Consider the following 20,928-nt stretch of genomic DNA (forward strand, 5'->3'; position numbering starts at 1 on the left):
ATGTGTGTGTGACTCAACAGTTGTGTGTGAATCTGGATGTGTGTGTGAATCTGATGTGTGTGACTCAACAGTTGTGTGTGAATCTGGATGTGTGTGTGAGACTCTGCAGTTGTGTGTGAATCTGGATGTGTGTGTGACTCAACAGTTGTGTGTGAATCTGGATGTGTGTGTGAATCTGATGTGTGTGACTCAACAGTTGTGTGTGAATCTGGATGTGTGTGTGAATCTGATGTGTGTGTGAATCTGATGTGTGTGTGAATCTGGATATGTGTGTGACTGCAGTTGTGTGTGAATCTGGATGTGTGTGTAAATCTGGATGTGTGTGTGAATCTGGATGTGTGTGTGAATCTGGATGTGTGTGAGACTCTTCAGTTGTGTGTGAATTTGGATGTGTGTGTAAATCTGGATGTGTGTGAGACTCTGCAGTTGTGTGTGAATCTGGATGTGTGTGTGAATCTGGATGTGTGTGAGACTCTGCAGTTGTGTGTGAATCTGGATGTGTGTGTAAATCTGGATGTGTGTGAATCTGGATGTGTGTGTGAATCTGGATGTGTGTGTGAATCTGGATGTGTGTGTGACTCTGGATGTGTGTGAGACTCTGCAGTTGTGTGTGAATCTGGATGTGTGTGTGAATCTGGATGTGTGTGAGACTCTGCAGTTGTGTGTGAATCTGGATGTGTGTGTAAATCTGGATGTGTGTGTAAATCTGGATGTGTGTGAGACTCTGCAGTTGTGTGTGAATCTGGATGTGTGTGTGAATCTGGATGTGTGTGTGAATCTGGATGTGTGTGTGAATCTGGATGTGTGTGAGACTCTGCAGTTGTGTGTGAATCTGGATGTGTGTGTGAATCTGGATGTGTGTGTAAATCTGGATGTGTGTGAGACTCTGCAGTTGTGTGTGAATCTGGATGTGTGTGTGAATCTGGATGTGTGTGAGACTCTGCAGTTGTGTGTGAATCTGGATGTGTGTGTAAATCTGGATGTGTGTGAATCTGGATGTGTGTGTGAATCTGGATGTGTGTGTGAATCTGGATGTGTGTGTGAATCTGGATGTGTGTGTAAATCTGGATGTGTGTGTGACTCTGCAGTTGTGTGTGAATCTGGATGTGTGTGTGACTCAACAGTTGTGTGTGAATCTGGATGTGTGTGTGAATCTGATGTGTGTGTGAATCTGATGTGTGTGTAAATCTGGATGTGTGTGTGACTCTGCAGTTGTGTGTGAATCTGGATGTGTGTGTAAATCTGGATGTGTGTGTGACTCTGCAGTTGTTTGTGTGAATCTGGATGTGTGTGTGACTCAACAGTTGTGTGTGAATCTGATGTGTGTGTGAATCTGGATGTGTGTGTTTGACTGTAGTCGTGTGTGAATCTGCAGTTGTTTGTGTGAATCTGGATGTGTGTGTGTGTGTGTGTGTGTGTGTGTGTGTGTGACTGTAGTTGTGTGTGAATCTGCAGTTGTTTGTGTGAATTTGCAGTTGTGTGTGAATCTGGATGTGTGTGTGTGTGACTGCAGTTGTGTGTGAATCTGGATGTGTGTGTGTGACTAGTTGTGTGTGAATCTGGTTGTGTGTGTGTGACTGTAGTTGTGTGTGAATCTGGTTGTGTGTGTGTGACTGTAGTTGTGTGTGAATCTGTATGTGTGTGTGTGTGTGTGTGTGTGACTGCAGTTGTGTGTGAATCTGGATGTGTGTGTGTGTGTGACTCTATAGTTGTGTGTTAATCTGGAAGTGTGTGTGTGTGACTGCAGTTGTGTGTGAATCTGGATGTGTGTGTGAATTTGCAGTTGTGTGTGAATCTGGTTGTGTGTGTGTGACTGTAGTTGTGTGTGAATCTGCAGTTGTTTGTGTGACTTTGCAGTTGTGTGTGAATCTGGATGTGTGTGTGAGACTCTGCAGTTGTGTGTGAATCTGGATGTGTGTGTGTGTGTGTGACTGCAGTTGTGTGTGAATCTGGATGTGTGTGTGTGTGTGTGACTCTATAGTTGTGTGTGAATCTGGAAGTGTGTGTGTGTGACTGCAGTTGTGTGTGAATCTGGATGTGTGTGTGTGTGTGTGAGAGACTCTGCAGTTGTGTGTGAATCTGGATGTGTGTGTGTGAATTTGCAGTTGTGTGTGTGTGACTGTAGTTGTGTGTGAATCTGCAGTTGTTTGTGTGACTCTGGATGTGTGTGAGACTCTGCAGTTGTGTGTGAATCTGGATGTGTGTGTGTGTGTGACTGCAGTTGTGTGTGAATCTGGATGTGTGTGTGAGACTCTGCAGTTGTGTGTGAATCTGGATGTGTGTGTGTGTGTGACTGCAGTTATGTGTGAATCTGGATGTGTGTGTGTGTGTGTGTGTGTGTGTGTGTGTGTGTGTGTGTGTGTGACTGCAGTTGTGTGTGAATCTGGATGTGTGTGTGTGACTAGTTGTGTGTGAATCTGGTTGTGTGTGTGTGACTGTAGTTGTGTGTGAATCTGGTTGTGTGTGTGTGACTGTAGTTGTGTGTGAATCTGTGTGTGTGTGTGTGTGTGTGTGACTGCAGTTGTGTGTGAATCTGGATGTGTGTGTGTGTGTGTGTGACTCTATAGTTGTGTGTTAATCTGGAAGTGTGTGTGTGTGACTGCAGTTGTGTGTGAATCTGGATGTGTGTGTGAATTTGCAGTTGTGTGTGAATCTGGTTGTGTGTGTGTGACTGTAGTTGTGTGTGAATCTGCAGTTGTTTGTGTGACTTTGCAGTTGTGTGTGAATCTGGATGTGTGTGTGAGACTCTGCAGTTGTGTGTGAATCTGGATGTGTGTGTGTATGTGTGACTGCAGTTGTGTGTGAATCTGGATGTGTGTGTGTGTGTGTGTGACTGCAGTTGTGTGTGAATCTGGATGTGTGTGTGAGACTCTGCAGTTGTGTGTGAATCTGGATGTGTGTGTGTGTGACTGCAGTTGTGTGTGAATCTGGTTGTGTGTGTGTGACTGTAGTTGTGTGTGAATCTGCAGTTGTTTGTGTGACTTTGCAGTTGTGTGTGAATCTGGATGTGTGTGTGTGTGACTGCAGTTGTGTGTGAATCTGGATGTGTGTGTGTGTGAATCTGGATGTGTGTGTGTGAGAGACTCTGCAGTTGTGTGTGAATCTGGATGTGTGTGTGTGAGAGACTCTGCAGTTGTGTGTGAATCTGGTTGTGTGTGTGTGACTGTAGTTGTGTGTGAATCTGCAGTTGTTTGTGTGAATTTGCAGTTGTGTGTGAATCTGGATGTGTGTGTGTGTGAATCTGGATGTGTGTGTGTGTGTGACTGCAGTTGTGTGTGAATCTGGATGTGTGTGTGTGACTGTAGTTGTGTGTGAATCTGGATGTGTGTGTGAGACACTGCAGTTGTGTGTGAATCTGGATGTGTGTGTGAGACTCTGCAGTTATGTGTGAATCTGGATGTGTGTGTGTGTGACTGCAGTTGTGTGTGAATCTGGATGTGTGTGTGAGACTCTGCAGTTGTGTGTGAATCTGGATGTGTGTGTGTGTGACTGCAGTTGTGTGTGAATCTGGTTGTGTGTGTGTGACTGTAGTTGTGTGTGAATCTGCAGTTGTTTGTGTGACTTTGCAGTTGTGTGTGAATCTGGATGTGTGTGTGTGTGACTGCAGTTGTGTGTGAATCTGGATGTGTGTGTGTGTGAATCTGGATGTGTGTGTGAGAGAGACTCTGCAGTTGTGTGTGAATCTGGATGTGTGTGTGTGAGAGACTCTGCAGTTGTGTGTGAATCTGGTTGTGTGTGTGTGACTGTAGTTGTGTGTGAATCTGCAGTTGTTTGTGTGAATTTGCAGTTGTGTGTGAATCTGGATGTGTGTGTGTGTGTGACTGCAGTTGTGTGTGAATCTGGATGTGTGTGTGTGACTGTAGTTGTGTGTGAATCTGGTTGTGTGTGTGTGTGACTGTAGTTGTGTGTGAATCTGGTTGTGTGTGTGTGACTGTAGTTGTGTGTGAATCTGTATGTGTGTGTGTGTGACTGCAGTTGTGTGTGAATCTGGATGTGTGTGTGTGTGACTGCAGTTGTGTGTGAATCTGGATGTGTGTGTGTGTGTGTGACTAGTTGTGTGTGAATCTGGTTGTGTGTGTGTGACTGTAGTTGTGTGTGAATCTGGTTGTGTGTGTGTGACTGTAGTTGTGTGTGAATCTGTATGTGTGTGTGTGTGTGTGTGTGTGTGTGTGTGTGACTGCAGTTGTGTGTGAATCTGGATGTGTGTGTGTGTGTGTGACTCTATAGTTGTGTGTTAATCTGGAAGTGTGTGTGTGTGTGACTGCAGTTGTGTGTGAATCTGGATGTGTGTGTGAATTTGCAGTTGTGTGTGAATCTGGTTGTGTGTGTGTGACTGTAGTTGTGTGTGAATCTGCAGTTGTTTGTGTGACTTTGCAGTTGTGTGTGAATCTGGATGTGTGTGTGAGACTCTGCAGTTGTGTGTGAATCTGGATGTGTGTGTGTGTGTGTGACTGCAGTTGTGTGTGAATCTGGATGTGTGTGTGTGTGTGTGTGACTATAGTTGTGTGTGAATCTGGAAGTGTGTGTGTGTGACTGCAGTTGTGTGTGAATCTGGATGTGTGTGTGTGTGTGAGACTCTGCAGTTGTGTGTGAATCTGGATGTGTGTGTGTGAATTTGCAGTTGTGTGTGTGTGACTGTAGTTGTGTGTGAATCTGCAGTTGTTTGTGTGACTCTGGATGTGTGTGAGACTCTGCAGTTGTGTGTGAATCTGGATGTGTGTGTGTGACTGTAGTTGTGTGTGAATCTGGATGTGTGTGTGAGACTCTGCAGTTGTGTGTGAATCTGGATGTGTGTGTGTGTGACTGCAGTTATGTGTGAATCTGGATGTGTGTGTGTGTGTGTGTGTGTGACTGCAGTTGTGTGTGAATCTGGATGTGTGTGTGAGACTCTGCAGTTGTGTGTGAATCTGGATGTGTGTGTGTGTGACTGCAGTTGTGTGTGAATCTGGATGTGTGTGTGTGTGACTGCAGTTGTGTGTGAATCTGGTTGTGTGTGTGTGACTGTAGTTGTGTGTGAATCTGCAGTTGTTTGTGTGACTTTGCAGTTGTGTGTGAATCTGGATGTGTGTGTGTGACTGCAGTTGTGTGTGAATCTGGATGTGTGTGTGTGTGAATCTGGATGTGTGTGTGTGAGAGACTCTGCAGTTGTGTGTGAATCTGGATGTGTGTGTGTGAGAGACTCTGCAGTTGTGTGTGAATCTGGTTGTGTGTGTGTGACTGTAGTTGTGTGTGAATCTGCAGTTGTTTGTGTGAATTTGCAGTTGTGTGTGAATCTGGATGTGTGTGTGTGTGTGTGAATCTGGATGTGTGTGTGTGTGTGACTGCAGTTGTGTGTGAATCTGGATGTGTGTGTGTGACTGTAGTTGTGTGTGAATCTGGTTGTGTGTGTGTGTGACTGTAGTTGTGTGTGAATCTGGTTGTGTGTGTGTGACTGTAGTTGTGTGTGAATCTGTATGTGTGTGTGTGTGACTGCAGTTGTGTGTGAATCTGGATGTGTGTGTGTGTGACTGCAGTTGTGTGTGAATCTGGATGTGTGTGTGTGACTGTAGTTGTGTGTGAATCTGGATGTGTGTGTGTGTGTGTGTGACTGCAGTTGTGTGTGAATCTGGATGTGTGTGTGTGACTGCAGTTGTGTGTGAATCTGGATGTGTGTGTGTGTGTGTGTGACTGCAGTTGTGTGTGAATCTGGATGTGTGTGTGTGTGACTGTAGTTGTGTGTGAATCTGGTTGTGTGTGTGTGACTGTAGTTGTGTGTGAATCTGGTTGTGTGTGTGTGACTGTAGTTGTGTGTGAATCTGGATGTGTGTGTGAGACTCTGCAGTTGTGTGTGAATCTGGATGTGTGTGTGAATTTGCAGTTGTGTGTGTGTGACTGTAGTTGTGTGTGAATCTGCAGTTGTTTGTGTGACTCTGGATGTGTGTGTGTGTGACTGCAGTTGTGTGTGAATCTGGATGTGTGTGTGTGTGACTGCAGTTGTGTGTGAATCTGGATGTGTGTGTGAGACTCTGCAGTTGTGTGTGAATCTGGATGTGTGTGTGTGTGACTGCAGTTGTGTGTGAATCTGGTTGTGTGTGTGTGTGACTGTAGTTGTGTGTGAATCTGCAGTTGTTTGTGTGACTTTGCAGTTGTGTGTGAATCTGGATGTGTGTGTGTGTGAATCTGGATGTGTGTGTGTGTGTGACTGCAGAGTTGTTTGTGTGACTCTGGATGTGTGTGAGACTCTGCAGTTGTGTGTGAATCTGGTTGTGTGTGTGTGTGACTGTAGTTGTGTGTGAATCTGGTTGTGTGTGTGTGACTGTAGTTGTGTGTGAATCTGTATGTGTGTGTGTGTGACTGCAGTTGTGTGTGAATCTGGATGTGTGTGTGTGTGACTGCAGTTGTGTGTGAATCTGGATGTGTGTGTGTGACTGTAGTTGTGTGTGAATCTGGTTGTGTGTGTGTGACTGTAGTTGTGTGTGAATCTGTATGTGTGTGTGTGTGACTGCAGTTGTGTGTGAATCTGGATGTGTGTGTGTGTGTGTGTGACTGCAGTTGTGTGTGAATCTGGATGTGTGTGTGTGACTGTAGTTGTGTGTGAATCTGGTTGTGTGTGTGTGACTGTAGTTGTGTGTGAATCTGGTTGTGTGTGTGTGACTGTAGTTGTGTGTGAATCTGTGTGTGTGTGTGTGTGTGTGTGTGACTGCAGTTGTGTGTGAATCTGGATGTGTGTGTTTGAATTTGCAGTTGTGTGTGTGTGACTGTAGTTGTGTGTGAATCTGCAGTTGTTTGTGTGACTCTGGGTGTGTGTGTGTGACTGCAGTTGTGTGTGAATCTGGATGTGTGTGTGTGTGTGTGACTGCAGTTGTGTGTGAATCTGGATGTGTGTGTGTGTAACTGCAGTTGTGTGTGAATCTGGATGTGTGTGTGAGACTCTGCAGTTGTGTGTGAATCTGGATGTGTGTGTGTGTGACTGCAGTTGTGTGTGAATCTGGATGTGTGTGTGTGTGTGAATCTGCAGTGTGTGTTCAGAAGCGTGTTTCTCAGCACTTCCAGCTAATAGCTCCATGAGTCGCTGCGAGACTTCTGTGGCGTCTGAAGCTGCTGTAGATGTCGGACTCACACACACTGAAGCTGCTGTAGATGTCGGACTCACACACACTGAAGCTGCTGTAGATGTCGGACTCACACACACTGACTGACAGATGTCGGACTCACACACACTGACTGACAGATGTCGGACTCACACACACTGACTGACAGATGTCGGACTCACACACACTGACTGACAGATGTCGGACTCACACACACTGAAGCTGCTGTAGATGTCGGACTCACACACACTGAAGCTGCTGTAGATGTCGGACTCACACACACTGACTGACAGATGTCGGACTCACACACACTGACTGACAGATGTCGGACTCACACACACTGACTGACAGATGTCGGACTCACACACACTGACTGACAGATGTCGGACTCACACACACTGACTGACAGATGTCGGACTCACACACACTGACTGACAGATGTCGGACTCACACACACTGAAGCTGCTGTAGATGTCGGACTCACACACACTGACTGACAGATGTCGGACTCACACACACTGAAGCTGCTGTAGATGTCGGACTCACACACACTGACTGACAGATGTCGGACTCACACACACTGACTGACAGATGTCGGACTCACACACACTGACTGACAGATGTCGGACTCACACACACTGACTGACAGATGTCGGACTCACACACACTGAAGCTGCTGTAGATGTCGGACTCACACACACTGACTGACAGATGTCGGACTCACACACACTGAAGCTGCTGTAGATGTCGGACTCACACACACCGACTGACAGATGTCGGACTCACACACACTGAAGCTGCTGTAGATGTCGGACTCACACACACCGACTGACAGATGTCGGACTCACACACACTGACTGACAGATGTCGGACTCACACACACTGAAGCTGCTGTAGATGTCGGACTCACACACACTGAAGCTGCTGTAGATGTCGGACTCACACACACTGACTGACAGATGTCGGACTCACACACACTGAAGCTGCTGTAGATGTCGGACTCACACACACTGACTGACAGATGTCGGACTCACACACACTGACTGACAGATGTCGGACTCACACACACTGACTGACAGATGTCGGACTCACACACACTGACTGACAGATGTCGGACTCACACACACTGACTGACAGATGTCGGACTCACACACACTGAAGCTGCTGTAGATGTCGGACTCACACACACTGACTGACAGAAGCTCTGATAGACTCACTCGTCAGGTGTAATTAGAGGAACCTGAAAACTGAACACGTGTCTTCACAAGTCCGTTCCCTGTTTCCTGGAAATGTTGAATGGCACTAATGTCCGCCCGTTGTCTGAGTCTTCAATGAGACGGTTAGTGTGTAGATCACTAGTGTGTGTGTGTGTGTGTGTGTGTGTGTGCCTCTTGATGAATGACTCTGTGGAGGAAGCAGCTCTTGATGGATCCGTCAGACCAGAGTTTCTCTGAGGCCCCGGGAAATTTTCCACTGTTGGTTTTTCCAGTCCAGGTGATTCATGGTGAGGGTGTTAAAGGGTGCGTGAGTGTGTCTCACTGTATGTGTGTGTGTGTGTGTGTGTGTGTGTTTGAGCAGCTGTTTTACTGCTGAGCTGTGAATAAGTCCACCTCTCAACAAGAGTTAATCCTGCTCTGTGGAAGCCTGTGTGCTCAGCATAAGCTCTCTCAGCTTTCATGTTTTTGTGTTTGTTTCGTCGGCTCTTCCTTAACATTCAGCTGCGGTTCCACCGGCCGAGGTCTGCCTCTCAGCTCAGGCCTTTCCTCAACTAGATATCATGTAGTTCAAATTGTTCAAAATATAATTGTTTAGTACAATCGATGATAAAGTAAGTCTTTAAAAATGATCTCATGTATTTATGTGCATTCTGTAATCAGGTGTTTTCATGCCATCAAAGCAAAGTTACGTATAAAGTATCCGGAAAGTATTCACAGCGCTTCACTTTTGCCACATTTGGTTGTTACAGCAGTATTCCAAAATGGATTCAATAAAAAATGTCCTCAAAATTCAACAAACAATACCCCATAATGACAACGTGAAAGAAGTTTGTTTGAAATCTTTGCAAATTTATAAAAAATAAAAAATGGAGAAAATCAGCATTCACAGCATTTGCCATGACACTCAAAATTGAGCTCATGTGCATCTCCAGTTTCCACTGATCATCCTTGAGATGTTTCTACAACTGGATTGGATTGACCTGGGGCAAATTCAGTTGATTGGACGTGATTTGTATGGAGGACCAAAGCTGCAGAAATTAAAAATGAATAAATAAATGAATAAATGTGACAAATAGATAAATAAATGTGATAATATAAAAATAAATAAAGGAATAAACGACTTGATAAAATAAATATGAAAATAAAATTAATTTATTTTTGTATTATTTTTCCCCTTAATGTATTTTTTGCTTTTATACATTTAAAAAAAATCGTTTTAACTTTTATTTATTGGTTATTTATTTATTTTTATATTTATTCTTACATTTATTTATACATTTATTTATTTCCACATGTATTTATTTTTAGATTTATTGATTCATTTATTTTTACATTTCTTTGTCTTGTATGATAATTATGTGGGTTGGTCTTGCTTACCATTGGTTCATCGTTGATTGAAGCGCTTGCTCGATTACTCTGGCTTGTATAGTGACGTCGGGTGGTGGTGACAGGGGTGTGGCCTACTATGGCGGACATTGTACAAATAGCTAGAGAGTTGCGCAATTTAGCAAATGAAGTTGGTAACGCATCAAATACTATGTGTTGTCTAGATTAGATGTGCTTATCGATGTTTTAGGAGAGATATTTTCCAACACGAACGTCGAAGAACAGCCAGAGGAAAGGCAAGCTTGTTCGTCTTGTAAGGCGTAAATACGGTAGTCTTGCAACTTCAGCTAGAACGCGTAGGAAAGTAACGTTAAACAAGCCAGCCATCCTTTTAGAAGTGAAGGGGCTAGTAACAGAAGTGCAAAAAAAACAATTCTGACCTGTCAACTTGACATGTTTTATTTTTCTTGCTTTTAGCTGGCAAAAAAAAAAAAAAAAACTACTGAACAATAACCACCAATTTCTATAATATTTTATTAAACATTTTTTATGACAATTGTATGATCTAAGTCAGTGGTTCCCAACCTTTTTCCCTGTAAGAGACGCCGGCGCGACCACAACAGTGCCCAACATCAAATGGCAAACATAATGCAAGCGGAACGAAACTGCTCGTTATTGTGTGGTTGACGGACCGTTTATCAGTTTGGACCAGTGCAGCGCGAGCCGATCGTGATCATGCGACGCTGTTACTACACAGCGCTAATAAGAGATCCAGTAAAGAAAGCATTTGAATTTGCCACAGAAGTAATAACAGCGCGTGGAAACCAGGAAGAAACATTGTGCCGTGAATGAACCATGGATTGTTGGATTGTTCCGATTTTCCTAGAAGCCATTGGTGGTTGAGAAAAGCAACCATTTCAGTTATTTAGAGTCAAGATCTATTACAGAACAGTCATTAAACTAGAAAACCAACCATCCACTGGGTGTGTGTGACTCCTTACTATCGATTAGCTGGCCTGACGATTCTATTCGTGAGCTCTCAGCCAATGATGCACTGAAGCTACACAAGGAAATGTAAAAATAAATTAATCAATAAATAAATCAAAAAATAAATACATGTGGAAATAAATAAATTAATACTGTATTGTTTACAATCTAAACAATAAATGTAAGAATAAATAGCCTATATAAAAACAAATAAATAACGAATAAATACAAGTTAAAACGATTTTTTAAATGTATAAAAGCAGAAAATAATACATTAAGGGGAATAACAAAAATATTTTTAATATAAAAATAAATTTGATTAAAAATGAGTCATATTTATTTTATCAAGTCGTTTATTCCTTTATTTATTTTCCTATTATCACATTTATTTATCTATTTATCACATTTATTAATTTATCTATTCATTTATTTATTTTTAATTTCTGCAGGTTTGGTCCTCCGTAGATTTGGAAAGGCACACACCTGTCTATATAAGGTCTCGCAGGTAACAGTGCACGTTGAGGAGTTGTCTGTAGAGCCCCGAGACCGGAGTGTTTTGAGGCACAGATCTGGGGAAGGGTGCAGAAACATTTCTGCCGCATTGAAGGTCCCAATGAGCACAGCATTTATTAATCTTTGTTCATGTTAGTCAGTACAAATAGATTTGTTCAAATATGTGGCGAAATGGGGAAAATACGTGCAATATATCGCTACCAGATGAGAGCGTGGTGCTTATTGTAAAACTGTACATTTGATCCATGTGTGTGTGTTTTTATTATTATTTTTTTATTTGTAATTGTTTTCTTACATTTTTGTATTTATTTTTTATTTCTTTATTTTATTTATTTCTATTACCTCCTTTGGCTTAATTCTTTAATTTTTTTTATTAAAAATGTATCTTCACTATGGGATGTTAAGACATCAATGTTGACTACAATGTATCAGTGGTGTTCAAAAACTCAATACAATACTAATTACAAAAAACAAAAAAAAACAAATAGATTTGTTCAGTGTTTGTTCATGTTATTCCACTGTGGATTAAATAATATTAACATACAACTTTTGATTTGAAAACTGTATTATTAAATGTTTAAATTAGCATAACTAGATGAAAGCTTATTGTAAAGCGTTAAGAGAACTCATAAAATGATGTTCAGTTTGATCAAATCTGTTCTTTTCTCTTTTGTCTCTTGTGCTGTTGTGTAATCAGCATTCATGTTCTGGAACTCATTCTCACCATACGGCATTCTCACCATACGCTATGATGGAGGACCTGGTTTTGTCACACTGATGAATGATGGACATGTAATTGATTTAAAAGAACAGAAAGCATGTAAAGAGTGTCTGTTCCGGGTGTTATGCTGCCTGACCAGACGTTTCCCATTGTTCCTTGAGGATCTAGTGTTTGAGCGGTTCAGCCGGAGTAAATATATCCTTCAGTGCCGAACACGGTTTATATAAGGCTGAACTTCACTGAGAGTAAATGTGGGACCTGGCACTGCAGAAATCTCCTCGTGTCGCACCATCAGCGGAGAACCAGGATAAGTCCCAGCTGACGGGTGACTAATGCACCTTTTCCCGCTCCACGTCAACGAATCAAGGGGAAGATTGAGATGATCCCACGCCTGCCATTGTCATGAATATCCCTGAGGATCTGGGTCAGCAGGGACGAGCTGTGCTGATGGAAGAGTTCCCGCTTCTCCACGTCTGAGGGACAGCTGTCAATCACACTGAGCCTCATACTTACATCCTAGAGGATTCCTGAATAACGGACCACAGACTGAAGACAGTTATTAACACAACACGACCACTTCTGAAAACCTCGCCGATGTCAAAAGCGTCTCTTGGCTCCTGGAAGGCTTTATTTCTAGAGCTCTTTTTATAATACAGAGCGTTTCAAAGCAGCTTTACAGAGATAACAGGACCATAATGCAACAGTTTGTTTCTGCTGTACAGCACATCCAGAAGAAAATAGCGGCAATTTTGTTGTAAAAAAGTTATTAATTTAGTTCATTTATATATAGCCGCTCTGGAGAAAACCGTGATGTCATCGTCCAGCTCAGCTCAGTTCTCATATAATGGTGTCAATGCAGGAGATCAATAATATTGTTGAGTGTTGAATGTCCTCAACTAAGCAAGCCAGTTGAACAGAGGAACAGACTCCATCAGTGACAGAATGGAGAAGAAGAAACCTTGGAGAACCCAGACTCAGTCGTAATAGAAACACACGAATCTGGTTTAGAAAGCGGAGCGACTGGCTCTGTGGAGGTGATGCTCAGGTGTTGTGGGTCGTTGCCAGGCTGATGAGGCGTTCTGAGCGGTTGCTAAGGGTTTATTAGTGCTGTTTTGCATGTTGCTAGGTGGTCTATAAATGTTGTAAACTATTTAGAACGTATTTTCATTGACTTGCACCTTTACAGTAGTTTTCATGCTGGCTCAGTCCACATCACATGTGATTATGATGCCAAACCGTTTGAATATAATAATACTTCGTTTTATGATCTTTATGTTTTAATTTCTTATAAGAGTTAAACCCCCAAGAACGATAACGATAAAAATATAGTTCTAAATATCGTTCTAAATATAAAAGAATCGCAGAATCCACACTATTACAATAACAACACAGAGGAACGATGTCGTTGGAATCACATTCAGAATGATATTTTGCTGGTCGATGATAAAAACAGTGACAGCCAATCAGAATCCATCCTGCTTTTAAGAGCTCGAGCATTTAAAGCGACAGACGACAAAACTGCGGCGGTAATAATAAAAAGAACAATATCGAGCGCTGGTTTTATTTTGGTAAAAAGGGGTTAACAAACATCTCTTTACAAATCTAGTGAAATACTGTAATCATCTATCTACAAAAGTGCTGGATATTATGCGAATGTGAAAACCGTTACATTCCCAAATGCATATTAAACAGCAAATGCAGAGATGAAGTTCATGATGAAGTTCACTGTATTTATTCACTGTGAACCGGGACGCTGAGAACACCGGATCATGAGCCGATCGCTTCTATGAGAGCAGTGCCGTGCTTTGCTCTGCAACACTTGCTTATTTATTTTCCTTATTTAATTAATTCACAAACTTTTGCGATTTGATAAAGGCACAAAGTCATTTCGTGGTTTAGATTTTAGTTTGATTGACATGTTTGCCAAAACAACGTCACTTTACACAACGTTAGAGACCTTAATGTTATTATGAGAAGTGTAAACATATTTTGGGTTTATTAAGAAACTCGAGTTAAGCTAGCGGGATGCTAGTCTCTCGGTTCCGTGTACTTGAACACAGTAATGTTAGCATCTGTGACTGCAGTAAGTGTGCGGTGGTCTCTCGACTGAGGACTAGTTTAGAGACTGGAGGACTGGTTTCCGTCAAGTCACCTTCAGTTATACAGCGCTTTAACAAAACAGAGTTTCACAGCAGCTTTACAGAGATAACAGGAGATTACAGTAGCAGAGAGTGTTCAGGCTTTACAGCAGATCTAGAATAAAGTTCTAGAATAAAGTTCTCAACGAAATCCGAAACACCTCTAGTTTTGTTTTCTTCCAGTTGCGCTCCATTTTTCTGGCCGCTCTCTTAAGGGCCTGTGTGTGTGTGTGTGTGTGTGTGTGTGTGTGTGTGTGTGTGTGTGTGTGTGTGTGTGTGTGTGAGTGTGTGTGTGTGAGTGTGCTCGTTGTGCCACGGCGCTGGACTATGTTCTTTAATCTTCTTTAAGCGCAGCGGAGCAACTGTGTCTAAAGTGCTGGAAAAGAGAGAGTTAAAAGTTTCTGTTGCAATATCGAGTTCTTCTAAGCTATCCGGGATGCTGAGATGATGAAACTGATTAGGAAGATTATTGATAAAGCAATCTTTAGTGGCAGAAGTGATCGGTCTAACATATTTATAACACGGAGTCGGCTTTGCAGCCTTGGCTAAATGAAGTTTACACGAGACTAGATAGTGATCTGAGATGTCATCGCTCTGCTGCAGTATTTCAACGGCATCGACATCTATTCCATGTGATAGTATTAGATCTAGAGTGAGGAATCAGTCCTTACGGAGACTTAGATCTCAGAGGACTTATTTAATTCTCAGACCTGCTGGTGTTCAGCGGCCGGCTGTCCTCCACCAGCACATCAGCCTGTGTTGAACAGACCTGGAATCTCCAGGGTCACGGGCAAATATTGACCTATCTTGGCCCAGGAAGAGGCTCTCGAATGCCACCTGTTTGCCAGATGTGTCCAGGAGCCGCTTTATGCCGTCTTTATTCTCCGAACGAGTCGAATGGCTGTTTACTTTCCCGGTTTGCCTCTTTCAGAAGAACTCAGACATGATGCCGAACCCTTGGACCAAATGTGTCTGTAGAAAACCATCTCTAATGATGTGTTTGACATAGTTCTAATTAAAACTTTACATGTTCAAGAAGAGTTTCCATAAGCTCTCCTCTGAACAGACGAGTCTCCCTGAAGCTTCTGATCTCTGAACTTCATGCTTTGCCAGTTGATTGATTCACTCGTGGTCTTGTTCAATCCTCCTCATCAGTGTCAGGCAGATTCATTCATGAAGTCCTTCCACAGGATCTGTTCTCTTGTTCTCCGCTTGATAGTAATCACACTGAACAGCAACTACAGCCGTCATACACTTGGAAACACAGACTCTATAGAGTTCAGTTGTCTGTCTTTCAGTTTCATTGTGGCCGTGCAAATGTGGATTACTATCACCTTCAACCCATCAGGCTTACATACAAGGACAAACTCTGGGAAGCAAACGGTGTGTAATGTACTCCTGACACTGCTCCAGGTGGCAAAAGTGCTTATTAGTATCTTTGATCATCGCGTCTTGGGTTTAATATCGGTCTTTATTGGTGTAATATGTTTTATTGATGGAGCAGTTGTGATGTTGATGGGTTTTCCATGTCTCTTGTCTTCCAGTGGCGATCAGTAAGATATGCTGTTAGTCTCATTGGTGTCCATAACACTGTATCCAGGCAACATGAGCGAATTACACAGCTGGCCTTTACATTCAGCACTTTCATTAAACTATCACATGATTTCTCAAACTATTATCAGAAACACATGTGACCGCATCAATGTTTTTAATACGGACTTTAAGCAACAGCTGCTGATGGAACAGAAGTAAATCGATTACTGCCGTAGCCGAAGAACGCAGAAGTCACTAGGCAACAGTAAGGAGGACGGCATACCGGATCATTTAAAGGGGTCCTTTATTAAGATTTAACTGTAGTTAGTGTGTAATGTTGCAGTTTGAGCATTAACAACATCTGCAAAGTTACGATGCTCAACGTTCAAAGCAAAGGGAGATATTTTCTTTTACAGAAATAGCTTTTAAGGAGTACAACAAACGGCTGGTCGGCACTACAACAAGCTTCTTCCCGGTTTATGACATCACAAATCCTAAGATTTACATAAACCCCGCCCCTGGGAACATGCAACACAGGGAGTGCGGCCATGTTGGGCATCTTTGGAAAAGAGGAAGAGTGTTGTCGCTGTTTTTTATACTTTGGAAAAAGTTTGTCCTAAGGCTGTCGGACTTTTTTATTTTTAACACTGTTCCTGAATATTATAACCTCAGCGTTTGTCTGTGTGCTGCACTTTTTACTGAGAACAGCTTCCAAAATAGAGTACAATGCAGGCTATACGCACAAAAGTATGTCTTATTATTTGTAGTTGTGTATTAACAGTTCCAATTATAAGCTTTATGTAAATGAAGGGCAAAGCTTTACCTCCACTAGCCTGCTAACATACAGTATTGGTGTAGTTTACTGTAGCTTTTGTAAGACTGTTCACCGCCCCTTAGGAAAATTATCCATTATTTTGGGATTGATTACTGTTTGTATTACCATAGTTTTCCAACAAATATGATTAAAACACATACCACTCTGTAACGTCCTGTGAAATCCGTCAGCACGATCCTCTTGTTCGTTAACAGTGTCAGGGTCTGAATCGGGCTCGAAATGGTTTGAAATTGATGCCATCGTTAATATTTACATCTGAGTAGAGCTCGCGGTTATGAAGGGGGTTATGACATTTCCAAAACACGCGCTGAGCCAATCACAATCACAGACCAATCACAGTCTGCCAATCACAGCACACTGGGCCAGCTAACCAATCACAGCACACTGGGCCAGCTGACCAATCACAGCACACTGGCCCAGCTAACCAATCACAGCACACTGGGCCAGCTAACCAATCACAGCACACTGGACCAGCTGACCAATCACAGCACACTGGGCCAGCTGACCAATCACAGCACACTGGCCCAGCTAACCAATCACAGCACACTGGGCCAGCTGACCAATCACAGCACACTGGACCAGCTGACCAATCACAGCACACTGGGCCAGCTGACCAATCACAGCACACTGGGCCAGCTAACCAATCACAGCACACTGGGCCAGCTGACCAATCACAGCACACTGGGCCAGCTGACCAATCACAGCACACTGGGCCAGCTGACCAATCACAGCACACTGGGCCAGCTGACCAATCACAGCACACTGGGCCAGCTGACCAATCACAGCACACTGGACCAGCTGACCAATCACAGCACACTGGGCCAGCTGACCAATCACAGCACACTGGCCCAGCTAACCAATCACAGCACACTGGGCCAGCTGACCAATCACAGCACACTGGACCAGCTGACCAATCACAGCACACTGGGCCAGCTGACCAATCACAGCACACTGGGCCAGCTAACCAATCACAGCACACTGGGCCAGCTGACCAATCACAGCACACTGGCCCAGCTAACCAATCACAGCACACTGGGCCAGCTAACCAATCACAGCACACTGGGCCAGCTAACCAATCACAGCACACTGGGCCAGCTGAACAATCACAACACACTGGCCCAGCTAACCAACCACAGCACACTGGGCCAGCTAACCAATCACAACACACCGGGCCAGATGACCAATCACAACACACTGGGCCAGCTGACCAATCACAGCACACTGGGCCAGCTGACCAATCACAGCACACTGGGCCAGCTGAACAATCACAACACACTGGGCCAGCTGACCAATCACAGCACACTGGGCCAGCTGACCAATCACAACACACCGGGCCAGATGACCAATCACAACACACTGGGCCAGCTGACCAATCACAGCACACTGGGCCAGCTGACCAATCACAACACACTGGGCCAGCTGACCAATCACAACACACTGGGCCAGCTGACCAATCACAACACACTGGGCCAGCTGACCAATCACAACACACTGGGCCAGCTGACCAATCACAGCACACTGGGCCAGCTGACCAATCACAACACACTTGGCCAGCTGACCAATCACAACACACTGGGCCAGCTGACCAATCACAACACACTGGGCCAGCTGACCAATCACAACACACTGGGCCAGCTGACCAATCACAACACACTGGGCCAGCTGACCAATCACAACACACTGGGCCAGCTGACCAATCACAGCACACTGGGCCAGCTGACCAATCACAACACACCGGGCCAGATGACCAATCACAACACACTGGGCCAGCTGACCAATCACAGCACACTGGGCCAGCTGACCAATCACAACACACTGGGCCAGCTGACCAATCACAACACACTGGGCCAGCTGACCAATCACAACACACTGGGCCAGCTGACCAATCACAACACACTGGGCCAGCTGACCAATCACAGCACACTGGGCCAGCTGACCAATCACAACACACTGGGCCAGCTGACCAATCACAACACACTGGGCCAGCTGACCAATCACAACACACTTGGCCAGCTGACCAATCACAACACACTGGGCCAGCTGACCAATCACAACACACTGGGCCAGCTGACCAATCACAACACACTGGGCCAGCTGACCAATCACAGCACACTGGGCCAGCTGACCAATCACAGCACACTGGGCCAGCTGAACAATCACAACACACTGGGCCAGCTGACCAATCACAGCACACTGGGCCAGCTGACCAATCACAACACACCGGGCCAGATGACCAATCACAACACACCGGGCCAGCTGACCAATCACAGCACACTGGGCCAGCTGACCAATCACAACACACTGGGCCAGCTGACCAATCACAACACACTGGGCCAGCTGACCAATCACAACACACTGGGCCAGCTGACCAATCACAACACACTGGGCCAGCTGACCAATCACAGCACACTGGGCCAGCTGACCAATCACAACACACTGGGCCAGCTGACCAATCACAACACACTTGGCCAGCTGACCAATCACAACACACTGGGCCAGCTGACCAATCACAACACACTGGGCCAGCTGACCAATCACAACACACTGGGCCAGCTGACCAATCACAACACACTGGGCCAGCTAACCAATCACAGCACACTGGACCAGCTGACCAATCACAGCACACTGGGCCAGCTGACCAATCACAGCACACCGGGCCAGCTGACCAATCACAGCACACTGGACCAGCTGACCAATCACAGCACACTGGGCCAGCTGACCAATCACAGCACACTGGGCCAGCTGACCAATCACCACACACTGGGCCAGCTGACCAATCACAACACACCGGGCCAGCTGACCAATCACAACACACTGGGCCAGCTGACCAATCACAACACACCGGGCCAGCTGACCAATCACAGCACACTGGACCAGCTGACCAATCACAGCACACTGGGCCAGCTGACCAATCACAGCACACTGGGCCAGCTGACCAATCACAACACACTGGGCCAGCTGACCAATCACAACACACTGGGCCAGCTGACCAATCACAACACACTGGGCCAGCTAACCAATCACAGCACACCGGGCCAGCTAACCAATCACCACACACTGGACCAGCTGACCAATCACAGCACACCGGGCCAGCTGACCAATCACAGCACACTGGACCAGCTGACCAATCACAGCACACTGGACCAGCTGACCAATCACAGCACACTGGGCCAGCTGACCAATCACAGCACACTGGACCAGCTGACCAATCACAGCACACTGGGCCAGCTGACCAATCACAGCACACTGGACCAGCTGACCAATCACAGCACACTGGGCCAGCTGACCAATCACAACACACTGGGCCAGCTGAACAATCACAACACACTGGGCCAGCTGACCAATCACAGCACATTTTGTGTTCCGGAAAGAGGGGCACGCAGTGTTAAGCACCGTTTTCCATCTCTCCTGCAGGAGTCAGAAGCCGCTGGTGTGTCTGCTGGCCAATCCTCACACAGGAGTGACGGCAGAGCCGGTGTGGACTCGCCTGGAGCCGGTGTGGACTCGCAGACGGAGGTGGACCGTGTTCCTGCTGCGCTGACCAACACCCTGCAGCACATCATCTCACAGCTGGATGTGCTCACACAGGTAACACACAATACTCTCTCCACAATCCCTCTCGATCTGTTATCTCAGTCGGACTCTAAAATGCCTTGCACACATTAGTGTTAGTTAATCAAAACTATGGCAAAAAATGTTCGGCGACAACCTTTTTTCCATGACTAAAGGCCCATTCACAACGATAACGATTCAGATATAGTTCTAAAAATCATTCTACATATAAAAGAATATCAGAGTCCACACCAAAACTATACCGGTAATGTAAACTATAAACTATACCGGTAAACTATATTGTTGGAATCACTTTCAGAACGATTTTTTCCAGATGATGAACAATAAAAACATTGACAGCCAATCAAAATCCACCCTGGTTTAAAGAGCTCGAGCATTTAAAGTGACAGACGACAAAACTGCAGCGGTAATAATAAACAGAACGAGTTTAAATCCCCCAATCGGAGCTTTTCTCTTAAAAGGATACATTTTCTTCCCAGTGTTTTAATTAATATTGTGAAACTGTTGCACACACTCTCTTCACTGAGGATAAAGCGCTGGTGATCTGAAAACCCTGACCCTAACCCTAACCCTAACCCTAACCCTGTTCCTGCACGAGCCGCTTCTGCTGTTTATCTGCCATCAAACCTTCAGCAATTCAATGTAATAAATCCAAACATGATCTCCACTTAATAAACGCACTTACGCAACCTCTGTGTAACGATACAACGATTAAAGTCCCTGTAAAGGCAATTCTAAAAAAAAATGAATTTCTTTGAAATGTTGCTAAAACACATTACATAGACTCTGAACTGTGAAGTACTGAATTGTGGAGTTAGACCGTTAAGCAGTTTTTCACAGTTGCTGTGTTCAGAATTTTTTTGGCGGGGCTAAAACGGTGGATCGATGACGCATTGCAGCCACTGAGCTCCTGGCCCCGCCCCTTATGTCACTGGAGCCACTGAGCTCCTGGCCCCGCCCCTTATGTCACTGGAGCCACTGAGCTCCTGGCCCCGCCCCTTATGTCACTGGAGCC

At 44.7% G+C, this 20,928-nt stretch overlaps 1 protein-coding gene across 1 annotated transcript in view; it reads left to right on the plus strand.

The window, feature by feature from the left end:
• The window catches only part of poc1a (POC1 centriolar protein A), a 102,257-nt gene that overhangs the window by 63,529 nt on the left and 17,800 nt on the right, over positions 1 to 20,928 (plus strand). Inside the window, exon 10 of the mRNA XM_079597507.1 lies at positions 19,755 to 19,928. Coding sequence (XP_079453633.1) covers positions 19,755 to 19,928 — 174 coding nt within the window. The remainder of the gene's footprint in view (positions 1 to 19,754; positions 19,929 to 20,928) is intronic.

The sequence above is a fragment of the Phoxinus phoxinus genome, assembly GCF_949152265.1.
Source record: "Phoxinus phoxinus genome assembly, chromosome: 22".
Classification (NCBI taxonomy): Eukaryota; Metazoa; Chordata; class Actinopteri; order Cypriniformes; family Leuciscidae; genus Phoxinus; species Phoxinus phoxinus.